The sequence below is a fragment of the Hypanus sabinus genome, chromosome 19, assembly GCF_030144855.1.
Source record: "Hypanus sabinus isolate sHypSab1 chromosome 19, sHypSab1.hap1, whole genome shotgun sequence".
Taxonomy (NCBI): Eukaryota; Metazoa; Chordata; class Chondrichthyes; order Myliobatiformes; family Dasyatidae; genus Hypanus; species Hypanus sabinus.
In genome coordinates, this window is record NC_082724.1 from 56,104,577 (window position 1) to 56,126,255 (window position 21,679).

At 42.0% G+C, this 21,679-nt stretch overlaps 1 protein-coding gene across 2 annotated transcripts in view; it reads left to right on the top strand.

The window, feature by feature from the left end:
* Positions 1-21,679, top strand: part of rad54l2 (RAD54 like 2) — a 202,173-nt gene that overhangs the window by 148,066 nt on the left and 32,428 nt on the right. For both annotated transcript variants that reach the window (XM_059944447.1, XM_059944448.1), the window contains exons 13-14: positions 18,643-18,891; positions 19,363-19,481. In XM_059944447.1, coding sequence (XP_059800430.1) covers positions 18,643-18,891; positions 19,363-19,481 — 368 coding nt within the window. The remainder of the gene's footprint in view (positions 1-18,642; positions 18,892-19,362; positions 19,482-21,679) is intronic.

A 21,679-nucleotide genomic window follows, 5' to 3' on the forward strand; every position in this document is an offset into this window, starting at 1 on the left:
ATCCTAGTAAATTATTAATTGCGTTGTCATGGTGGAATGTCACACAAAATAAGATGCAAAGGGAGAAAATAAAATTTATAGGTCTGTAATAAGGCTTGAACGAATGTAAAGAAAAGTGAAAGAGAAAAAGAACAGAGTGAGAAAGAGATATTGCCTTTTTTCTAAAATACATAATTTTATTATGGTCTATCAACAATCATGCCCTTTCTTGACAATCAGGCTTTTAAAGCTGTAGACTGTAGCAGTCAGCCTGGGGATGTTGGAAAGATTGTAATTAGTGGGGTACTCAGGAATCAGCATTGGCTGTTGGCAATCTGTATTAATGACATAGAGGAAGATAATATGGGTATTTAAAGCAAAAGGTTTGTTGATGGTACAAAATTTGTGAGCAAACTACTAAATCCACAGTTTGGACAGAGGGATGTATGTAATTTGGAGGTTTGTCCATTACAATGAGATTGAGCAGGAATGGCCTGTCTCAAATGATTAGCAGAGTAGGACGTGATCTCGAAGTAAAGACAAGTTTATTGTCATTCGACTGTGTGTGTGTGTATGTTAAAGAAACACCAAATGAAGCAACATTCCACTGTACCACAGTGCCTTCTCAATGCCTACATCCCACACAGTATAGCATAATATACTGCCATAAATAAGTTAATGAGATAAAGCTCAAAATGCATGTGAAGTGCACAGCACAGATAAACAATTCAGTAAACAGCTTGCTCTCCTACTGACGAGACCTTGGTGGTGGTAGGGCGTTCATTAGTCTCACAAGCTGAGGGAAGAAGTTGTTACCATGTCTGGCATTCCTAGTCCTGATGTTCCTGTTCCTCCTTCCTGACAATAGATGATCAAAGAGATTGTAGGGTGGTTGGTAGGTATCCTTAACAATGCTTTAGGTCCCTTATATACAACACCTTCCGTAGAGGGAGGGAGACCCTGGTGATCTTGGCAGTTTTTACTATCCTCTGTAGGGTCTTGTGATCTGATACCTTGCAGCTTTCGTACAACACAGTCATGCAGCCAGACAGCACCCTCTCGATGATGATACTGTAGAAAATTGTTGGAATTCGCATGGGAGACATACATACACAATTTTTATAAGAAAGCACACAAAGTCCATTGTGGTGCAAAGTGTTCCTAAACCTACTGATGTGAGACTTCAAGCTTCAGTACCTGTGCTTCACAGAACTCTGCTTCTTTGAAACCTGTCTCTGACATGCTACCCTTCCATTCACCCCCACCCCAGATTTTCATCTTATCAGAAGTGCACTCAAATTTCAATAGTCGTAGACAATGAAATGTGTACAGCTTTCTTATTGAAGAAAGTGGTCAATGTATTGACAAATGAAGACTTAAGACTGAGATGAGGAGAAGTTCTCGAAAGGTTATGAATCTTTGTAATTCCTTGTCCCAAAGTGCTATGGAAGATGAGTTACTATTGGTTTATTTATTCTGTCTTATAATTGTTACGGACAGTATACTAAGGTACAGTGAAAAACTTTGATTTGCTTGCCATCCATACAAATTATTTCATCACAGTAGTGCATTGAGGTCATACAAGGTTAAGACAATAACAGGGTGCAGAATAAAGAGTTACAGTTGCACAGAAAGTGCAGTGTAGGTAGAACATAAGGTGCAAAATCATAATGAGGTAGACTGGGATTCTGTGTTATATTGGAGGACCACTCGGTAATCCCATAACAGCAGGGCAGGATAGAAGCTGTCCTTGTGCATGGGGTTTCACGCTTTCAGGCTTTTGTCTTTTCTGCTTAATGGAGGGGGAAGCAAAAGAGAGAATGTCCAAGGTATGCAGGATCTCTGATGATGCTGGCTGTTTTACTGAGGCAGTGAGGTATAAATAGTCTGTGGGAAGGAGGCTGGTTCTGATGTGCTGATCTGTGTCCACGACTCTGCGCTTTCTGAAAGCCTCGGGCAGAGCTGTTGCCAAACCTTGCTACTGTGTGTCAGGGTAGAATGATTTCTACAGTGTAGCTATAAAAAACTAGTAATGGGCAAAGGGGATATGTCAATTTTTTTTGTGCCCTGAGAAGGTACAAGTAACTGGTGCACTTGGCTGTGGCATCAACATGGTTGTATCAGGACAGGCTATTGGTCATATTCACTCCTAACAACTTGAAGCTCTCAACCTCAGCACCATTGATGTAACCAGGATGTATGAACCATGTCGCAAGCTCCCCCACCCAACCTTCCGCAAGATCTTTTGTCTTGCCGGCATTGAGTGAATGTTTATTGTTATTACACCATGCCATTAAACTCTCTCACTCTGTCCTATACTCCAAGGCATCATTTGAGATTTGACCTACTGCATCTGCAAATTGGAGCAAGAGCAGAATTCTTACTATTTTGTTAAATTATATCATTTACCTAATTATATATTTTAGAACACAAAACATAGAACATTACAGCAGAATACAGGCCCATCAGCCCACAATGTGCTGATCTTTTAATCTTTTATAATTCCCAGGGTTATCTCTGCTCCCTTTCTTGAACAAAGAAATAGTATCTGCCATCCTCCAATCATCTGGTACTACTCTTGTGGCCAGTGAGGATGCAAAAATCTTTGCCAGAGGTGCAATAATCTCTTCTCTCGCTTCCTATAGTAACAAGGGGGATATCCTGTCTAGCCCCAAGGGTTTATCTAAACCAACGTTATTCAAAGTTCTAATGTATTCTTTTTCTAAAGTTGACGCATGTCAGCCTGTTGTCAGCTGTCTTCACAAATATCAAGGCCCCTCCTCACTGGTGAATACTGAAGCAAAGTATCATTAACAACCTCCCCTTCCTCCTTTGACTGCAGACCGTTTCCTCTTCTATCCTTGATCGTACCTACCCTCACACTAGTTGTCCTCTCATTCTTCACATATGTGTGGAATGACTTGTAGTTTTCCTTAATCCTTCTTATGCTTTTCGGCCTCCTCATGCTTTAACTCTTAACTTCATCCTTTCTGAATCCATCCCATTAACATTCCTCAGGACCTTAGATATTTCCACAGATCCTCATGCTTCTAAATTTTGGCTTATAGAAGTCTGGGCTATCCAATTTTTCCTCACAAGACAGCCCATTCTAAATAAACCTCTGTGCTGCCTCTAGCACACTTAACAACAGTGCCATATCATTCTTTTACAGTGACAGGTGCATAATAGGGGCCTGAAGGATCATTGGGGATCTGAGTCACCCCAATCACAAACTGTTAACATAGAAACATAGAAAATAGGTGCAGGACTAGGCCATTTGGCACCGCCATTCAGTATGATCATGGCTGATCATCCAATTCAGAACCCTGTACCTGCTTTCTCTCCATACCCCCGATCCCTTTAGCCACAAGGGCCATATCTAACTCCCTCTTAAATATAGCCAATGAACTGGCCTCAACTATTCCCTGTGGCAGAGAATTCCACAGATTCACCACTCTCTGTGTGAAGAAGTTTCTCCTCATCTCGGTCCTAAAAGGCTTCTCCTTTATCCTTAAACTGTGACCCCTCGTTCTGGATTTCCCCAACATCAGGAACAATCTTCCTGCATCTAGCCTGCCCAATCTCTTTAGAATTTTAAATGTTTCAATAAGATCCCCCCTCAATCTTCTAAATTCTAGCAAGTATAAGCTCAGTTGATCCAGTCTTTCTTCATATGAAAGTCCTGCCATCCCAGGAATAAATCTGGTGAACCTTCTTTGTACTCCCTCTATGGCAAGAATGTCTTTCCTCAGATTAGGGGACCAAAACTGCACACAATACTCCAGGTGTGGTCTCACCAAGGCCTTGTACAACTGCAGTAGAACCTCCCTGCTCCTGTACTCGAATCCTTGAATGCCAACGTACCATTTGCCTTTTTCACCGCCTGCTGTACCTGCATGCCCACTTTCAATGATTGGTATACAATGACACCCAGGTCACGTTGCACCTCCCCTTTTCCTAATCAGCCACCATTCAGATGACAATCTGTTTTCCTGTTCTTGCCACCAAAGTGGATAACCTCACATTTATCCACATTAAATTGCATCTGCTATGAACTTGCCCACTCACCTAACCTGTCCAAGTCACCTTGCATCCTCTTAGCATCCTCCTCTCAGCTAACACTGCCGCCCAGCTTCGCGTCATCTGTAAACTTGGAGATGCTGCATTTAATTCCCTCGTCTAAATCATTAATATATATTGTAAACAATTGGGATCCCAGCACTGAGCCTTGCGGTACCCCACTAGTCACTGCCTGCCATTCTGCCATTTATTCCCATTCTTTGCTTCCTGTCTGCCAACCAATTCTCTATCCGCATCAATACCATACCCCCAGTACCGTGTGCTTTAAGTTTGCACACTAATCTCCTGTGTGGGACCTTATCAAAAGTCTTTTGAAAATCCAAATATACCACATCCACTGGTTCTCCCCTATCCACTCTACTAGTTACATACGCAAAAAATTCTGTAGGATTCGTTAGACATGATTTTCCTTTCACAAATCCATGCTGACTTTGTCTGATGATTTCACCGCTTTCCAAATGTGCTGTTATCACATCTTTGATAACTGACTGTAGCATTTTCCCCACCACCAATGTCAGGCTAACCGGTCTATAATTCCCCGGTTTCTCTCTCCCTCCTTTTTTAAAAAGTGGGGTTACATTGCCACCCTCCAATCCTCATGAACTAATCCAGAATCTAAAGAGTTTTGAAATATTATCACTAATGCATCCACTATTTCTTCTACTTCTTTAAGCACTCTGGGATGCAGACCTGGCCCTGGGGATTTATCTGCCTTTAATCCCTTCAATTTACCTAACACCACTTCCCTACTAACATGTATTTCCCTCCGTTCCTCCATCTCACTAGACCTTCGGTCCTCTACTATTTCCGAAAGATTATTTATGTCCTCCTTAGTGAAGGCAGAACCAAAGTAGTTATTCAATTGGTCTGCCATGTCCTTGTTCCCCATGATCAATTCACCTGTTTCTGACTGTAAGGGACCTACATTTGTTTTAACCACTCTTTTTCTTTTCACATATCTATAAAAGCTTTTACAGTCAGTTTTTATGTTCCCTGCCAGCTTTCTCTCATAATTTTTTCCCCTTTCCTAATTAAGCCCTTTGTCCTCCTCTGATGGACTGTGAATTTTTCCCAGTCCTCAGGTTTGCCTCCTTTTCTGGCTAATATGTATGTTTCTTCTTTGGACTTGATAATATCCCTAATTTCCCTTGTCAGTCACGAGTGCACTACCTTCCCTGGTTTATTCTTTTGCCAAACTGGGATGACAATTGTTGTAGTTCATCCATGCGATCTTTAAATGCTTGCCATTGCATATCCACAGTCAACCCTTTAAGTATCATTTGCCAGTCTTAGCTAATTCACGTCTCATACCTTCAAAGTTACCCTTCTTTAAGTTCAGAACCTTTGTTTCTAAATTAACTATGTCACTCTTCATCTTAATGAAGAATTCCACCATATTATGGTCACTCTTGCCCAAGGGGCCTCTCATGACAAGATTGCTAACTAACCCTTCCTCACTGCTCAATACCCAGTCTACAATGGCCTGCTCTCTAGTTGGTTCCTCAACATGTTGGTTCAGAAAACCAACCCGCATACATTCCAAGAAATCCTCTTCCTCAGCACCCTTACCAATTTGGTTCACCCAATCTATATGTAGATTGAGGTCACCTGTTATAACTACTGTTCCTTTATTGCACGCATTTCTAATTTCCTGTTTAATGCCATCCCCAACCTCACTACTACTGTTAGGTGGCCTGTACACAACAGCATTTTCTGCCTCTTAGAGTTATGCAGCTCCACCCATATCGATTCCACATCCTTCAGGCTAATGTCCTTCCTTTCTATTGCCTTTATCTCCTCTCTAACCAGCAAGGCTACCCCACCTCCTTTTCTTTCCTGTCTAACCCTCCTGAATATTGAATATCCCTGGATGTTGAGCTCCCATCCTTGGTCACCCTGGAGCCATGTCTCTGTGATCCCAACTATATCATATTCATTAATAACTATCTGCTCATTCAATTCATCCACCTTGTTACGAATGCTCCTCGCATTGACACACAAAGCCTTCAGGCTTGTTTTTACAACACTCTTAGCCCTTATACAATTATGTTGAAAAGTGGCCCTTTTTGATTTTTGCCCTGGATTTGCCTGCCTGCTACTTTTACTTTTCACCTTACTACTTTTTGCTTCTACCCTCATTTCACACCCTTCTGTCTCTCTGCACTTATTCCCATCCCCCGCCACATTAATTTAAATCCTCCTAAACAGCAGGACTTCCTTGACTTGTTTCTATTTTCCTCTTCCTCTACCCTAACGCTCTGGTTTCCTTCCCCTTGCCAACTCAGTTTAAACCCTCCCTAACAGCTTTATTAAACAATTCCACCAGGATATTAGTACCCTTTGAGTTCAGGTGTAACCCATCGTTTCTGTGTAAGTCATGTCTTCCCCAAAATAGATCCCAGTGATCTAAGAGTTTGAAGCCCTGCCCCCTGCACCAGTTACTTAGCCACACATTCATCTGCTTAATTCTGCTATTCTTGCAATCATTAGTGCATGGCTCAGGCAGTAATCCTGAGATTATTACTCTGGAGGTCTGGCTTTTTAACTTTCTTCCTAGCTCCCAGTAATCTTCCTTCAGGACCTCCTCTCTTTTTTTGTCTATGTCATTGGTACCAACATGTACCAAGTCTTCTGGTTGCTTGCCCTCTCTCCTGAGAATACTCTGGACCCGATCCAGGATATCTCGTACCCTGGCACCAGGGAGGCAACACACCATTTGGGTATCCTTGTCCGGCTCGCAGAATCTCTTGTCTGTTAATTTATTTAATTTAAATAAACCTGTAACCTGCCACTTAACTGTAAGACTCAACTGTCGCAGGAAGCCTCTTCCCATTTCCGCCTAAGCCCGTTGAGCCAAAGCTCTATCACTCTGTACCCGTTCACTCGGCTGCCCGCTGGATATGGCGGTGTTCTTTTTAAATTTTCCGCGCAGTCGTGCAGTTACGCAGCCATGCCTGCGCAGTAGTGCCTCTTTTATCCTAAGTAGTTTGAAAAAAAATCTGAACTTTTTCCCGAAAAACCAGCGACTTACTCCTCTTCCTGTTTGCTGTGATTCAGAAGAACCATTGAAGCTTGCTTCCCTTTTTAAATCTTTCGCGCTCTGAGGTCACACGCCTGCGCAGTTGTGCCTCTTTTATACCAAGTAGTTTGAAAAAAATCTGAACTTTTTCCTGAAAAACCTGCGACTTACTCCTCTGCCTGCTTGCTGTGATTCAGAAGAACAGTTGAAGCTTGCTTCCGTTTTTAAATCTTTTGCGCTCTGTTCCAGCTGCTACCATCCAAAAAATGATATTGCAGCATTAAAGCCAGGACCAACAGACTCCAGGACAGCTTCTTCCACCAGGCCATCAGACTGATTAATTCACACTGACACAATTGTATTTCTAAGCTATATTGACTGTTCTGTTCTATATCTCACTGTACACACTATTTTAGTACAACTTACTATAATTTGCACATTCAGACGGATTCGTAATGTAAAGATTTTTACTCATGTATGTAAAGGATGTAAGAAATAAAGTCAGATCAATTCAATTCACTTGTATATAGAATGCACAACTGGCTTTTCAACCTCAACCAGTTCAAGGCCCAAGAACAAGGTCAGCACCACCACTATCAGGATATGCAGACAACAACACCACTGCAGCACACTCTGAAGAAGACCTCCAGTGTATCCTGAATGTCTTTGCCAAGGCGCATAGGGCCCTGGCTGTTGTTTTGAATATTAAAAAAATGTAGGCCACTTTCCCTGCATTGGCAGCATTCTCTCTTCAAAAAGACATCAACTGAAAGATCAATCACTGACTGAGTAGTGCTTAGTGAAGTTTATGGAAGATTAAGGATAAGAGTCTGGATCTTTGAAGATTGTGACCTACAGATCCAAACAAAAATTTTGGTTTATAAAGCAGTTGTCCTTCCTACATTACTGTATGAAGCGGAATCATGGACCAACTACAGTAGGCAGCTGAAGCCTTGAACCGTATCATTAAAGATCCTTATGAAAGAGTTTGAGGATCAGCCTCAGGGGCAGACAAACTAACACCAGCATACTGGAGAAGACCAACATAAGCAGCATTTCCACCATGATAGAGTAATACCAACTCTGATGGATAAGTCATGTTATCCGAATGTCTAATTCTTATCTCCCCAAACAGATCCTTTACTCCCTCCCAGTTGAAGGACAGTCAGCGAGGCCTTGTGGGCAAAGGAAATGCTTTAAAAATAACATCAACATCAGTCTGAAGAAATTCAGCATTATATCTAAAAACTGGGAAAACATTGCACCCAATAGATGCACCTGGAGGAAATCTGTTCAAGAGGGAGCTGTGCTACACAAGATTGACCTCTACTGTGCCACAGAGAACATGTGGCACTGTGAAAGGAGAGACTGAACAACCAGCAGGCCTAGCCACTAAACATGGCCACCACTTACTCATTTCCACACTTGCACCAGAATATGTGGATCCTTCGTCAACCTCTGCATCCACCCGCTAGACAACCCCTTGGGTGAACATCATACTCAAGTGTCTTCATTTATTTAAAATGTCAAAAATTAAGATCACGTGTGACACAACCTTCCAGTCAGAAAAAGACTCGTACATTTATAGTTTTTTAAAAAAATATTTTCATTCATTTCAGTTCATTTAATATCAGAGAATGCATACAGTATTCAACCTGAAATTCGTACTCTTCACAGACAACCATGAAACAAGAGACCCCATAGAATGAATGATAGAACCTAGCCAGCTAACAGTGGCTCCCAGTAGTAAGACAGATAAGCTAAGTCAGCAGGCCAGGCAGCACCTATGATAAACAGTACAGTTGGTGTTTTGGGCCGAGACCCTTCAGCAGGACTGGCCTTGGCCTGAAATGTCTTTTTTCCATAGATGCTGCCTGGGCTGCTGAGTTCCTCCAGCATTTTGTGTTTGTTGCTTAGATTTCCAGCACCTGCAGATTTTTTCTTGTTTAAGATAAGCTAATTATTTATTTAAAAAAACACTTGGTTCTTGTGTATTCTCCTGAAAGGCTCAGACAGCATAAAGTACATGTATCACAGTACAGCACAGAAGCAGGGCCTTCACACACACTGTTGTGCCAAACTAGATAAATTAGTATTGAAATGTCCAACTACCGTGGTACTGGAAAGTTTGTGAACCCTGTAGAGTTTTCGCTATTTCTGCAAAAATATGACCTAAAATGTGATCAGATCTTCTAAGTCCTAAAACTAGATAAGAAGAACCCAATTAAATAAATAACACAAGACATTATACTTGTTAATTTATTTACTGAGAAAAATTATCCAATATTACATGTATTTTTTGGAAAGAGTATCTGAACCTCTGGGGTAACACCTTCTATAGAAGCTATTTGGAGTCAGGTGTTCCAGTCAATGAGATTGAGATTGGAAGTGTGGGTTGTAGAGGTGACCTGACCTATAAAAAAGAACAGACAAAGTCAGGTTACTGACAGAGCCTGCTCTTAAGAAAGATCTTTTTATGTGTACCATGCCTCAATCAAAACAATTTTCAGAGGACCTTAGAAGAAGAGTTGCAGAAATGCATGAAGCTGGAAAAGGCTACAAAAACATTTCTAAAGACCTAAGTGTTCACCAGTCCACAGTAAGAGAAATTATCTACAAATGGAGGAAACTCAGTACTGTTGAGTGGGCATCCCGCAAAGATCACACCAAGAGCAGAATGTGCAATGCTGAAGGATGTGAAAAAGAACTCAAGGGTAACAGCAAAAGACCTGCAGAAATCTCTAGAACATGCTAAAGTCTCTGTTCACACTGAACAAAAATGGTGTTCATGGAAAGACACCACGGAGGAAACCACCACTCTTTGTCTCATTGCTGCATGTCTCAAGTTTGCAAAAGTTGAACTTTTCACAAAAATGCATATTGGTATGTTTGGAGGGAAAAGGGCTCTGCACTCCAACACCAAAACCTCATCCCAAGTGTGAAGCATGGTAGAAGCAGCATAATGGTTTGAGACTGCTTTGCTGCCTCAGGGCCTGGGCAACTTGTAATCATTGAGGGAACCGTGGATTCAAAATTGTATTAAAACATTTTACAGGAGAATGACAGGGTAGCAGTTGATCACTTGAAGCTTAATAGAAGTTGGATAATGCACAAAGACGAGAGTAAATCAACAACAGAATGGTTATATAAATAAAGAAAATTCATATTTCAGAATGTCTGTCAAAGTCCTGACCTTAATTCTACAGAAATATAGGGGGAAGGACCTGAAGTAAGCAGTTCATGCAAGAAAGCCCATCAACATCCCAGAGTTGAAGAGGTTTTGTAAAGAATAATAGCCTAAAATCCCTTCAAGCATGTGCAGGACTGATCAAAGTTACTGGAAATATTTGGTTGAAGTTACTGCTGTTTAAAAGGGAGGATTACTGAAAGCAAAGGTTCACATACTTTTTCCAACAAATACATGCAATATTGGATCATTTCTCTCAATAAATAAGTGAACAAGTATAGTTTTTTTTAAAATGTCGCTTATTTAATTGGGTTCTCTTTGTCTAGTTTTAGGACTTGCATGAAGATCTGATTGCATATTAGGTCATATTTTGAAGAAATAGAGAAAACTCTACACGGTTCACAAACTTTCTAGCACCATTGTAAATTAATACCTTCTGCCTGCACAATGTCCATATCCTTCTATTTCCTTCACATTTGTTTACCTATCTATGAGCTTTCTGAAAGGCTATGCCTCCTCCACAACCCCTGTATATAAAAAAAAATTTGTCCCACATCTCCACTGAACTTAATACCTCTCACTTTAATTGCATGTCCTCTGGTATTAGACAGTGGGGGAAAGATACTGACTGTACTCGGTCTTTGCCTCTCATAATCCTATGAATGTCTATCAGATCTCCCCTCAGCTCGTGTTGTGCCAGAGAAAAATTTAAGTCAGTCCAACCTTTTTTATATAGCATATGTCCTGTAATCCAAGCAGCATCCTGGTAAATCTCTTCTGTGCCATCTGCAAAGTCTCAACATCCTTCCTATAATGGGGCAACCAGAACTGTTGGTAGTACTCCAGAATGTGCCCTAAATAGTTTTATAAAGCTACAACACAACTTCCCAACTCTTTAATCCCTCAGAGAATAAAGGCAAGTGCCTTCTTCACTGTCTACTTGTGGAGCCACCTTCAGAAGGCTATGGACTTGAGCCCCATGGTCCCTCTGAACATCAACACAGTTAAATGTCTTGCCGTTAATGTCGTGGTTTCTCGTGCTCCACAAACGACCAGGAGACGCAGAAGATTCTTCAAGAAGTATTAAACTTTAATTTGCTAATCAAAGCTGAGACAGTCATTGAGCTAGTCGCTGATTGCCCACCGATCCTTGTACATAGCATTTTTTATAGCAATCTCTTGTATTAGCATATCCAATCGGTCTACAGTTGCCCTTACAATCTACTCCCACACTGTCGTTTTGCTCTTGTTCATCCTGCAGGTGTTGTAGGCTGTAACGATACATTTTCGGTGTTTCTTTCTCCACTAAGCTTGCTTCAGTAATTGCCATGAGCATCGGAAATTGTTTGGTTGCAGCACACACTACAAGAGACTTGAGACAAGGAAGAAAACAGCACAGCACAAACGCACAGCTCAACAATACAATACTGACAGTTATCGCCATTTTAGTCAGCCATGCTCCCCATTCTCCGAGTCTACTTTCTAACCAGTCAAATAACCGATGTCTGGTCCCTGCATTCTGTGCGCATACCTCGCACTGTGACAAGACAAAGTCCACTGAAGCCTGTAAATAAGGTGACCACAAACCATCCTTCTTTATTTTCTTTATCACTTCCCCCCTTGCACAATGGTCTGAAATCAGAATCGTCAGTAGAGGGGTGGGTGCTACCAACAAACCGTCTTCCATGCTCCACAAGCCTTCCGGGTTCTGCTTGGCCCCCCTTTGTCTCCACATTGTCTGTTCTGCCAAAGTTGCCTTACCTTGTATTTCAATTAGGTCCTCTACCACAGGTTCTGGAGCTAGGTTTACCTTGGGGGCAATGACAGCTGGTGTACATCCAGACGCTTTTCTGGCTGCCGTTCTTCAAATTTGTATGTCCTGCTTCTTTCATTATCTTTCTCAAAGGTGCCACAATCTCAGCGTATTCTCCTATCCAATCTGAGCTGTACCCTGCCATTCCCAAAAACGTCATCATCTGCCCTACAGTCTGGGGTTTTGGGGCCTTAGTTATTGCCTCAATCTGATCTGGTGCTATCGCCTTCACTCCCTTGGATATTACCCTGCCTAAGTATTCCACTCGCTGCATACAAAATTGCAGTTTCTTTTTGGATACTTTATGTCTTCCATGCGTGCTTCCCTAACAGAGTTATAGTGTCCTGCTCACACTGTTCCTTACTGTGGGAGCAAATCAACAGGTCATCCACATACTGTAATAATGTACTTTCCAATGGTATGCCCTCTAGGTCTGCCTTCAACACCTGATTAAAAACATGTGGTGAATGTTTAAACCCTTGCAGCATTCTGGTATAGGTATACTGAGCACCTCTGTAAGTAAATGCAAACAGATAACTGACACTGGTCGGCTAGAGGAATGCTGTAGAAAGCCGAACATAAATCAATCACTGAAAAGTAACTTGCTTCTGGTGGAACATTAGTCAAAAGCGTGTGTGGGTTGGGGACTACCGCTGGCTAGTCCTGTACCACATCATTTACCGCTCGCAAATCATGTACCAATCTCCACTTAGATTTATCTGCTTTTAAGACTGGCAGCAACGGGGTATTGCATGGACTGTTTGTTCTTTTAAGCACTCCTATTTCAAGCAACCCTTGCACTGTCGATGCTATTCCCTCTTCTGCTTCTGGTCTTAGAGGATATTGTGGTTTCCTGGGTGGAATTGCTCCCCTTTTCAGCCTTATTTCCACCGGACTAGCTGTTTTTATTTTCCCTACGTCCGTGTCATGCTGTGACCACAGAATAGATGGCAACTCATCTAACCTTCTATCTTTCTGCTGGCTTCTTTCCTTTCCCAGCAATGGCATGTGTGGTTGCGGAGTTATTTCGACCTCTCTCACTGTCCCTACCATATCTACACTTACCATTATTTTAATGCAATTGTTGTCTTCTGATATCCATGCCTCTGGCGTGATTTTTCTCCACACTGTTACAGTTTCAGCACTCTTAACTAAGGGTCCTAAGTCTTTAGACTGATATCCCTTGTTTACCAACAACGTTACATGGGGCGCAGCCTCTGGTATCCTGTACCATTTTTCTAAAAAGGTGTTCCACTTAACTTGTAAAGCTGCCCCTTGCTTTCCAATTATCACAGCCTCCCCTTCCAGGTGCTGTTGGGTACATGCCTCCAGGTGCCATCTCTCCTCTAACTCCCTGTTCTGAGTCTCGTCAAAAATCACTGTACAATGTAGCTCAGATTTGGGCATTACAGCCCTGGGTAATATAGCCTGCATGCCCTTTTTCCATTTTTCCCAGGTTTCCTGAATCTGATTTGCGATGTCTCCTATCCAAAAGACATTAGCCTTCTTGCCTTCTCGCACTATCAATTGAGCCCCTGCTCTTTCCACACTCAGCCAATTGCTGGAGCTTTCTAATTTTAATTCCAGTTTCAATAAGGCATCTCTGCCTAACAAATTGATCAGAATTCCTTTAAATACTAGCACTGGCAAAACAATTCCTTTTTTTCCCCATTCTCAATTGCACTGGAGCCGTGCACTGTGTCAACTGTGTTTTCCCCGAGAACCCTACTGTCTTAATAAACTTTCCTGACATGGGAAGGTGAAGGGCATACTGTGGCTGTACACAAGTGTATGTGGCTCCAGTATCTATCAGCATTGGTGTCAGTTGCCCTTCTAACGTAACCTGAACAATGGGTTCCTCGTCTGCCTCCCTTGTTATCATTGGGTAATGTCCCTTCCCACTCGAGTTCTTGGGGCACCCCTAATACCTCGCATAGGGGTTCACAGGTCCGCTTTGGCCTGTGGGGGCTGGTCCTCGGCTAAACTTTAGTTCCCTTCTTATCGGTTCCTGCTGGTGTGTGACCGGCCAAGGTGTAAACGGACAATCTCTTCTCTTGTGACCTGGCTGATTACATCCCCAGCACAATCCCTCTACCTCTCTTTCCCCCTGTTTCCTCACTGGTCCCCTCTGCCCATAGCTCCTCTGTCCCCGTCCTTGGGACTTCCAGTCCTGTCTGGGCTTTTTGAATTTAGTCTGTTCCTGATAGGGCATTTGTGGGAATGCTCCTCCAAAGACATTGATTGTTGGCATGGGGTTTTCCGGCCCTTGTCTTACAGTATGATCGGTTCCTCCATATAGTGGTGCTTCATCCAGTTCGATGGCTGTACTCGGACCGGTGGTTGCTGGCAGCATCTTTTTGCTTTTCTCTTTTTCCTTCTTTTTGAGTTCTTCGAGCTGCATTTGTATTAACTTTCTTTGCACCTCTTCCTGCTGCTCAGCCAACCTTCATTTGTCTTTCCGGTATTTCTCAAGTGCATGGACTACGTGGTCCCCCTTTAAGGCTTTGGGGTCCACCTTGGGTGGATAAACCTTCCTGAGGGCCTGCCATACCCTCTGCCTCACTCTGTGAAGCCCGCCTCCATCAGTTCTCGGGTCGTTCGAGTTTACTCTGCCAGCCATTTCCATTAGTTCGTTAAATTTGGAGGTTCCCATCAACCTTATTGCAGCGTTCTCGCTCGGGTGTAATGGAACGCCGAATTAAACGCCGAGATAAACCGTAGTCAATGAAAACAAGGTTGCAGTAAGATTAACCATTTACTGTTCACTCTTCACATTAACATATGGTGAAAACTGTTGATAAAACAATACAAGATTGATACAGTATTTGTTCCCTTCTTGATATCACATTTACATTGTAAATACTTGTAAAAGTAAACTACAACTACATTGCATTAAAGTGCAGCATACAGTCAGAATCTACCTACACCATGGACCGCTTTAAATACACTTCAACACAAACTATCCGCAACTCTTTAACTAACGAAAACATAAACCTTATTGACCGTCGTTACTTTTAACAGAGTCAGCGTTAACATTTTAATTCAACATATCGATTATCTATTAACTTACAGCGTTGCTCTCACTGTGATTTCTAATGCATACACAGACAAGCTTCTTGCGCTGATCTACACATGTGTGCCCCCTCCTTCCCGTCTTTCCCAAACCGGTATTTTCCCACAAGACGTGGCAAAACCGGATGTGACGTCATCACATTCCGGGATATATTACAGAAAAACAAATATATTTAAAACAATTCTAACTTTAACTAGAAAATACTAACAAATGAATTACTAAGCGAAAATATTATAAATAACTGCCATAAAGGCAACACACTTATCAATAGTGCCTTCAAATAGTGCCAATCGTCCCGCCGTTTCTTCTTCAAAGGCTCTAATCCATTTCCCTGCTCCTTCATGTGGATTAGGCAGAGTGTTTTTCAGCCCTTCTAGGTCCAGGGATCCCCTAGGGATATACTGCACTTGTCCTGATCCTTTAACTAACAACGGCATCATTCTTCCTCCTTCTTCCCACCTGCCCTGGCTCTCCTCCTCGCCTGACTCCCCATCTGTCTCAGGGTATGTCTTTACTGCCTCCCACACAAATTCCTCCAGGGTCCTCTTCTTCCCTCGGTCTCCCTGTGGAGTCCTTCCTTTCTGTCCTGATTCAATACTTGGTTGGCCCCTGGAGTATTTTTCGTATCTCCTCTGGCAATCCCCTCTCAGTAATTTATCTAGCTCTCTCTCTACTTCCGCAAGTCGCTCCCCTACCTCCTCCTACCTCTTCCCCACAAATTCTCGGATCCTCTCTCTCTGCATTTAACTCTTGCTCCTCCAATGAGTCACCTTCTCTTTCTTCCTGTCCGCATCTGTACACCTGTGGCAGGGACTCCTCATGATCCTTACTCGTGCTTGATTCCCTTCTCTCTTGAGTTTCTCCAAGACTCTCATCTCCTATGTTTTTTCCACTTCCTCTTGAATGCCTCATCTCTTCCTGCCCTGATGAGCCACTTTCTTTTCTAGTCTGTTTATTTCTATGGTATAACCGATACTCCTCATACTCCTTTTCCTCTCTCAAGTATTTCATTCGTTCAATCTCTTCTTTCATTTCTCTCTTTGCCTGTTCCACCTTTATCCTTTCTGCCTGTATCTCCTTCCATATCGCCGCTTTTTCCTTCTCGTATTGTCTTTTGTCCTCCTCATGATCCCAAACTTGTACTTCTCCCTGCATGTTTACTGTTCCCGTCAGCCGGGGGCACTGTTTAGGGGTTCCTTCCTCATTATAGGGAGGGGGTTTTTCTGTTTCTTTCGCATCCGGGTACGGAGCTGAAGCCAGCTGCTCACTGTACCTTCCTCTCTCTCTAACAGGCTGTTTCTCCAGCACCTTAGTAACTTCCTCGCTTGTAATCAATATTCTACCTTTCTCCCTCAGCCTTTCTCCCTCCGTTCTGAAGAGTTTTAGCACTTCCATTTCTTGCTCTCTTTTTTGCCCTCTTTTTTAATTAGTGCCTCCATTTCTTCATACAAGCTTACATCAAACCTTCCTTCTCTTGGCCATTTTTGTGACCAGGTTTTTAGTTCTCTTTTCCCATTTTTCTGAAGTTTTTGTGATCTCATATTTATTTACCGGATTTTTTTGCTCAGAATCTCTACTGCCGTTCCTTTACCTGTCATGTTGTTCTCTCTTTTTAAGGTATTTCAGAGATTCACAGTTCGTTTACTGGATAATATTATTTACTCTAATTCTATGGCTAGTTTATCGTCTTATCTACCAGTGCTTTAAACTATATATTGGACTGTCCTTGTTTCCTATTCTGTTCTGCCCGTACAGACCTCTATTCAGAGCAGTATCCACAGAACTTTCTCTTTGTACCTCGTCTATTCAGACCCTTATTTCTTAAGGCGGTATCTACGAGGATTTTCTCTATTTTCCTTTCCCTGCCCGTTCAGACCTTCGTTTCATACGAAGCGGTATCCACAGGGACTTACCAACACCACGTGGAATTTTTCTTCACTTAACTTCTTATTAGCTTATTTGTACTTACCCTCACTGCAGTGTTCTTGATCAATCCTCTGAGCCTCCTGTTAACCCCCAATTCTGCCAGGTTCTTTGGTCTAGAGAGACCCTTCGGTAGTGGTTCCACACATTTGATACTCCAAGACCTCCCCAGAACCAACAGATTTCTTAGTACAAATTGTGGCAAAAAGCGCTTACCTTTTGTTTGGGTGCACCCTTAATTCTGTTCGCCTTGTGGGGGTCCCTAGAGGACTGGGAAGCATCCCTAATCTGTCATTTCCTTTCTGCGGGTCTCTTTCCTGTCCTGCCGCGGTCGCCAATTTTGTCGTGGTTTCTCGTGCCCCACAAGCAACCAGGAGACGCAGAAGATTCTTCAAGAAGTATTAAACTTTAATTTGCAAATCAGAGCTGAGACAGTCATTGAGCTAGTCGCTGATTGCCCACCGATCCTTGTACATAGCATTTTTTATAGCAATCTCCTGGTTTAGTTTCATTAGCATATCCAATCGGTCTACAGTTGCTTACCTCAAGTACATCCGCCACTATTGTCTCTACCCATTGACTTAATCATGTTCTAATCTACATCTCTTAGCTACCTGTCATTAACACACCATTGTCTTCTACATTCTTAAGATTTCATTCTCCTACTAAATTGGATACATGCATAGCAAATAGCAAGTTCAAAGCTGGCTACATAGTTTTGGTTACACAGCAAACAAGTTCAAAGCAAAACATCTCTTAGCTACCTCTCATTAACACACCATTGTCTTCTACATTCTTAAGATTTCGTTCTCCTACTAAATTGGATACATGCATAGCAAATAGCAAGTTCAAAGCTGACTACATAGTTTTGGTTACACAGCAAACAAGTTCAAAGCAAAACATCTCTTAGCTACCTCTCATTAACACACCATTGTCTTCTACATTCTTAAGATTTCGTTCTCCTACTAAATTGGATACATGCATAGCAAATAGCAAGTTCAAAGCTGACTACATAGTTTTGGTTACACAGCAAACAATGCCACTTTTGGAGCAACTTTTAACACACTATTAACAGTGTGCTAACTCTACATTTGATCTCCCAAAGTGTAATCTGGTCAGATTAAACTCCATCCACCATTTCTCTGACCATTTCTTAAACTGATCTATATTGCACTGTATCCTTTGGCAGTTTTCTATGATGCTCACACCAGCATCAATCTATTTATTATCTGCAAATGTACTAAATGTACTATGATGACATCCAGGTTAATTATGTATACAATAAAATGTATATCTATACATGTTTGCATTGTTTCATGCCCTTGAAAGTTGTTTTGAATTGTAAATCTGGCCCTCCTTCCAAAAAATTGTGCCACTTCTGCAACATGGCAAATTCAAAGCTTCCTGACCATAGAGACATTTGTTTCCCTCTCTCACGGAGCAGACCGCCACTCCCTTAGACACTGTTTTGATAATGATTTCTTTCACTTTACATTAAATTGTCAAGCTATTTTAAGTGTAAAGCTATTTATTGCTGGATTATATTTGGTTTTCTCCATCTCTGCCAGATCTGGAACCACCCAGATGTTCTTTATGAGGCACTACAGAAGGAGAACCTGGCCAATGATCCAGATTTGGACCTTGAAGTAAATGACCTTAATGCAGGCACACCAAATGCACGAGCTCTGCCAGTTGTGAATAAAAGAAAAACTGAGAGCGTGGCTGCCACCATAGATTCCACAAACAGCAAATTTACCCAAAGTGTTGGATTCAATCATTTTCAGGAAAAGGCCAATCAAGTTATCACATATGATTGGGTAAGTGCTGTATCTTTTCGCTTCTGAATTTAGGATTTTTAGTAGATTTATTTATGCTGAAGTTTGGCAGACCAGGGTCAGGTGTGCTTTTGCCATCAATCATCTTCTTCAGTCCGAAGTCCCATTGATAATTCAAGCTTCTCCTTCTTATAATGAGCTGCTCTCACTCATTTCCTGATGCCTTTCTGTACTTTTCGTCTGGGTGCTCCCATGAATCAGCCCTTGTATTCCTCCATAATCTCTCCACACTTTCTATGATTGGTGAAGTGTCTAGAACCTCCTACAGAAGAGATTTGGATGTAACTTGGCATACTGTCACCATCACCTTCTACAAGGCATCTTTCTGTGATGACCAAGACTCCTACTGTGGCTTATATTTCCTTCATGTTCTCTGTTAACTGGCTGTTTATTTTGTTTGCTGTGTACTGTACAATCTGTCAGAACATAACAGAGCTGTATTTGCGTCTTCAGGCTAAGGATATATTGGCAAGCTATCAGCCTGGCTTGCTAGAAAACTCTGCAAAAATGGTGCTGTTGTTTGAGCTAATTGAAGAGAGCGTGAAACTTGGGGACAAAATCCTGGTATTTAGGTAAGAGAGCTTTAAGGTTATGGGGAAAGTTGGGTGGAAGCTTCTATCGAGGGAAGTGACTTTTATTTGCAATTCTTAAAGTAGGGTTTTGTCAAGACGTAATTCAGTAGGTAACTGTTCATGTCTGATCCCAGACCGTAATACAAAGGAGCAGAAATAGGCCATTTGGCCCATTGAGTCTGCTCCATCAGAGCTGACCTTTTATCCCTCTGCTTCACATTCTCCTGCCTTTTCCTCATAACCTTTGACACCCTTACAGATCAAGAACCTATCAACCTCTGCTTTAAATATACCACATGACTTACAGTCCATAGATACATCACCTTCTGGTTAAAGAAATTCCTCCTCATCTCTGTCCTAAAGGGGTGTCCTTGTTTTCTGTGCCCTCTGCTCCTGGACAGTTGACAGCAGTAGACTGTCTCCATAGGATTAGGATTATTGCAGGAGTTCCCAACCTTTTTTAAGCCATGAACCAATACCATTAAGCAAGGGGTCTGTGGACCTTAGGTTGGGAATGCCTGGATTATTGGAGAATCACAGCCATGTTTGATATAGTCTTCACCTGACAGCCAAGCGTACATAGCATCAGGAACATTAATTATTGTAATTATGTTGTTCACCTTTCCTGTTATTACAGGCTGGGGTTGCCAGGTCAAGTTATTTGTAACCAGCAGCTCCCAGTGTTGAGATCTGCTAATAATTTAACATGGATGGGAATAGAACATGAGATGTTTCTGGTTTCTGCTGTGAAATATGCTACTGAACCTGTAATAATCTTGCTTTCCATCATACCTAGACTAATTAAAAGGGGACCTTCTCAGACACATTCCCAAACTGATCTAATGATCAACAGTGCGGCGGGGAAGGGGGGGAAGATGACAAACTTCCTGTGTTTATTAACAATTGCACTCTAACATGAGTATGGCAAGAAATGGTTGGTGTGAATGGGAGTGTGATGTGTTTATTGATGTCTATAACCATGTCATGTAGAGCATCTGATGCTGAGACCAGCCTAATGTTAAATCAAACCCAGCAGAAAATTGTAAGAATGCGGCCCTGAACTGTCAGGGTTCACAACAGGCCTCGGTTATTTGTTGGTGAGGAAAGGACCTACGTCCATTGGCTTTAAATGAAATAACATTGCCTTGGATGCCACAATTACAGTTTTTCCTTTTAGACTGGAGCATTGCTAAATAGGCTGGGGCTGCTAGTTCTTTGGTGATGGTGCTGATCCCAGCCTTTGTTTAAGTATTAATATGACACAAAGTTATCACACATTTCTAGTGTTTCATTTCAGAGACTGCTTGCTGAATTATTGGCAGCACAGGTATGTAACAGAATTAACATGGGCAGGAATTTAAGATGGTCAGATACAGATGACTAGGTAGAAAAGCAGTTCCTAGAATACTATTTGTCATTATAAAATAAGATACAGGGCAGAAACAAGACCAAAAGGTACAGTGCTTCGGTGGTGAGAACAATTTGAAATGATAATCTAACAGAAGAGTTATTGCAGCATAAAATATGCAGTCTCTCCACTATTGAGGACGTTTTCAAACAGTGATATATCAAAAAGGTGGCATCCATCATTAAAGACCCCCACCATCCAGGACTCGCCTTCTTCTCATTTCCGCCATTAGGAGATAACAGGAGCCTGAAGAGACCCAGTCAATGTTTTAGGAACAGATTCATCCCCTGTGACATCAGATTCCTGAATGCACAATGAACTCATATTCACAACCTCACTATTTTTGCTCTCTTTTTGCATTACTTCTTTAATTTGATTTTATACACACTGTATATACAGTCTAATTTATAGTATTTTTATGTATTTCACTCTACTACCCCAAAACAACATGACATTTCATGACATACATCAGTGTCATAACTCGAATTCCTCACCCCAATGGATTCAAGTCTGTCCGCAGGAGAAGCCGGTTTGAGTTCAGAAGAGCTGGCCTGGGTGCAGACCATGCTGCTGCCTGCTACTCGAAGGCACTGGAGTTGGTGCCTTCGAGTTGGCATGAAGACTGTGTGTAGTGAACCATGGGTGACTGTCTTGGACATTTCTTTTGCGATCGCAAGACCCTGTTGAACATTACTTGCCACAGGCTTGCTTCCCTTGTTCAGTGGAAAGACAAGGCAGCAGCGTTGCCTCGGTTGTAGCAAGGACTGGGTCTCAAGCTGTGGGCTTGTGT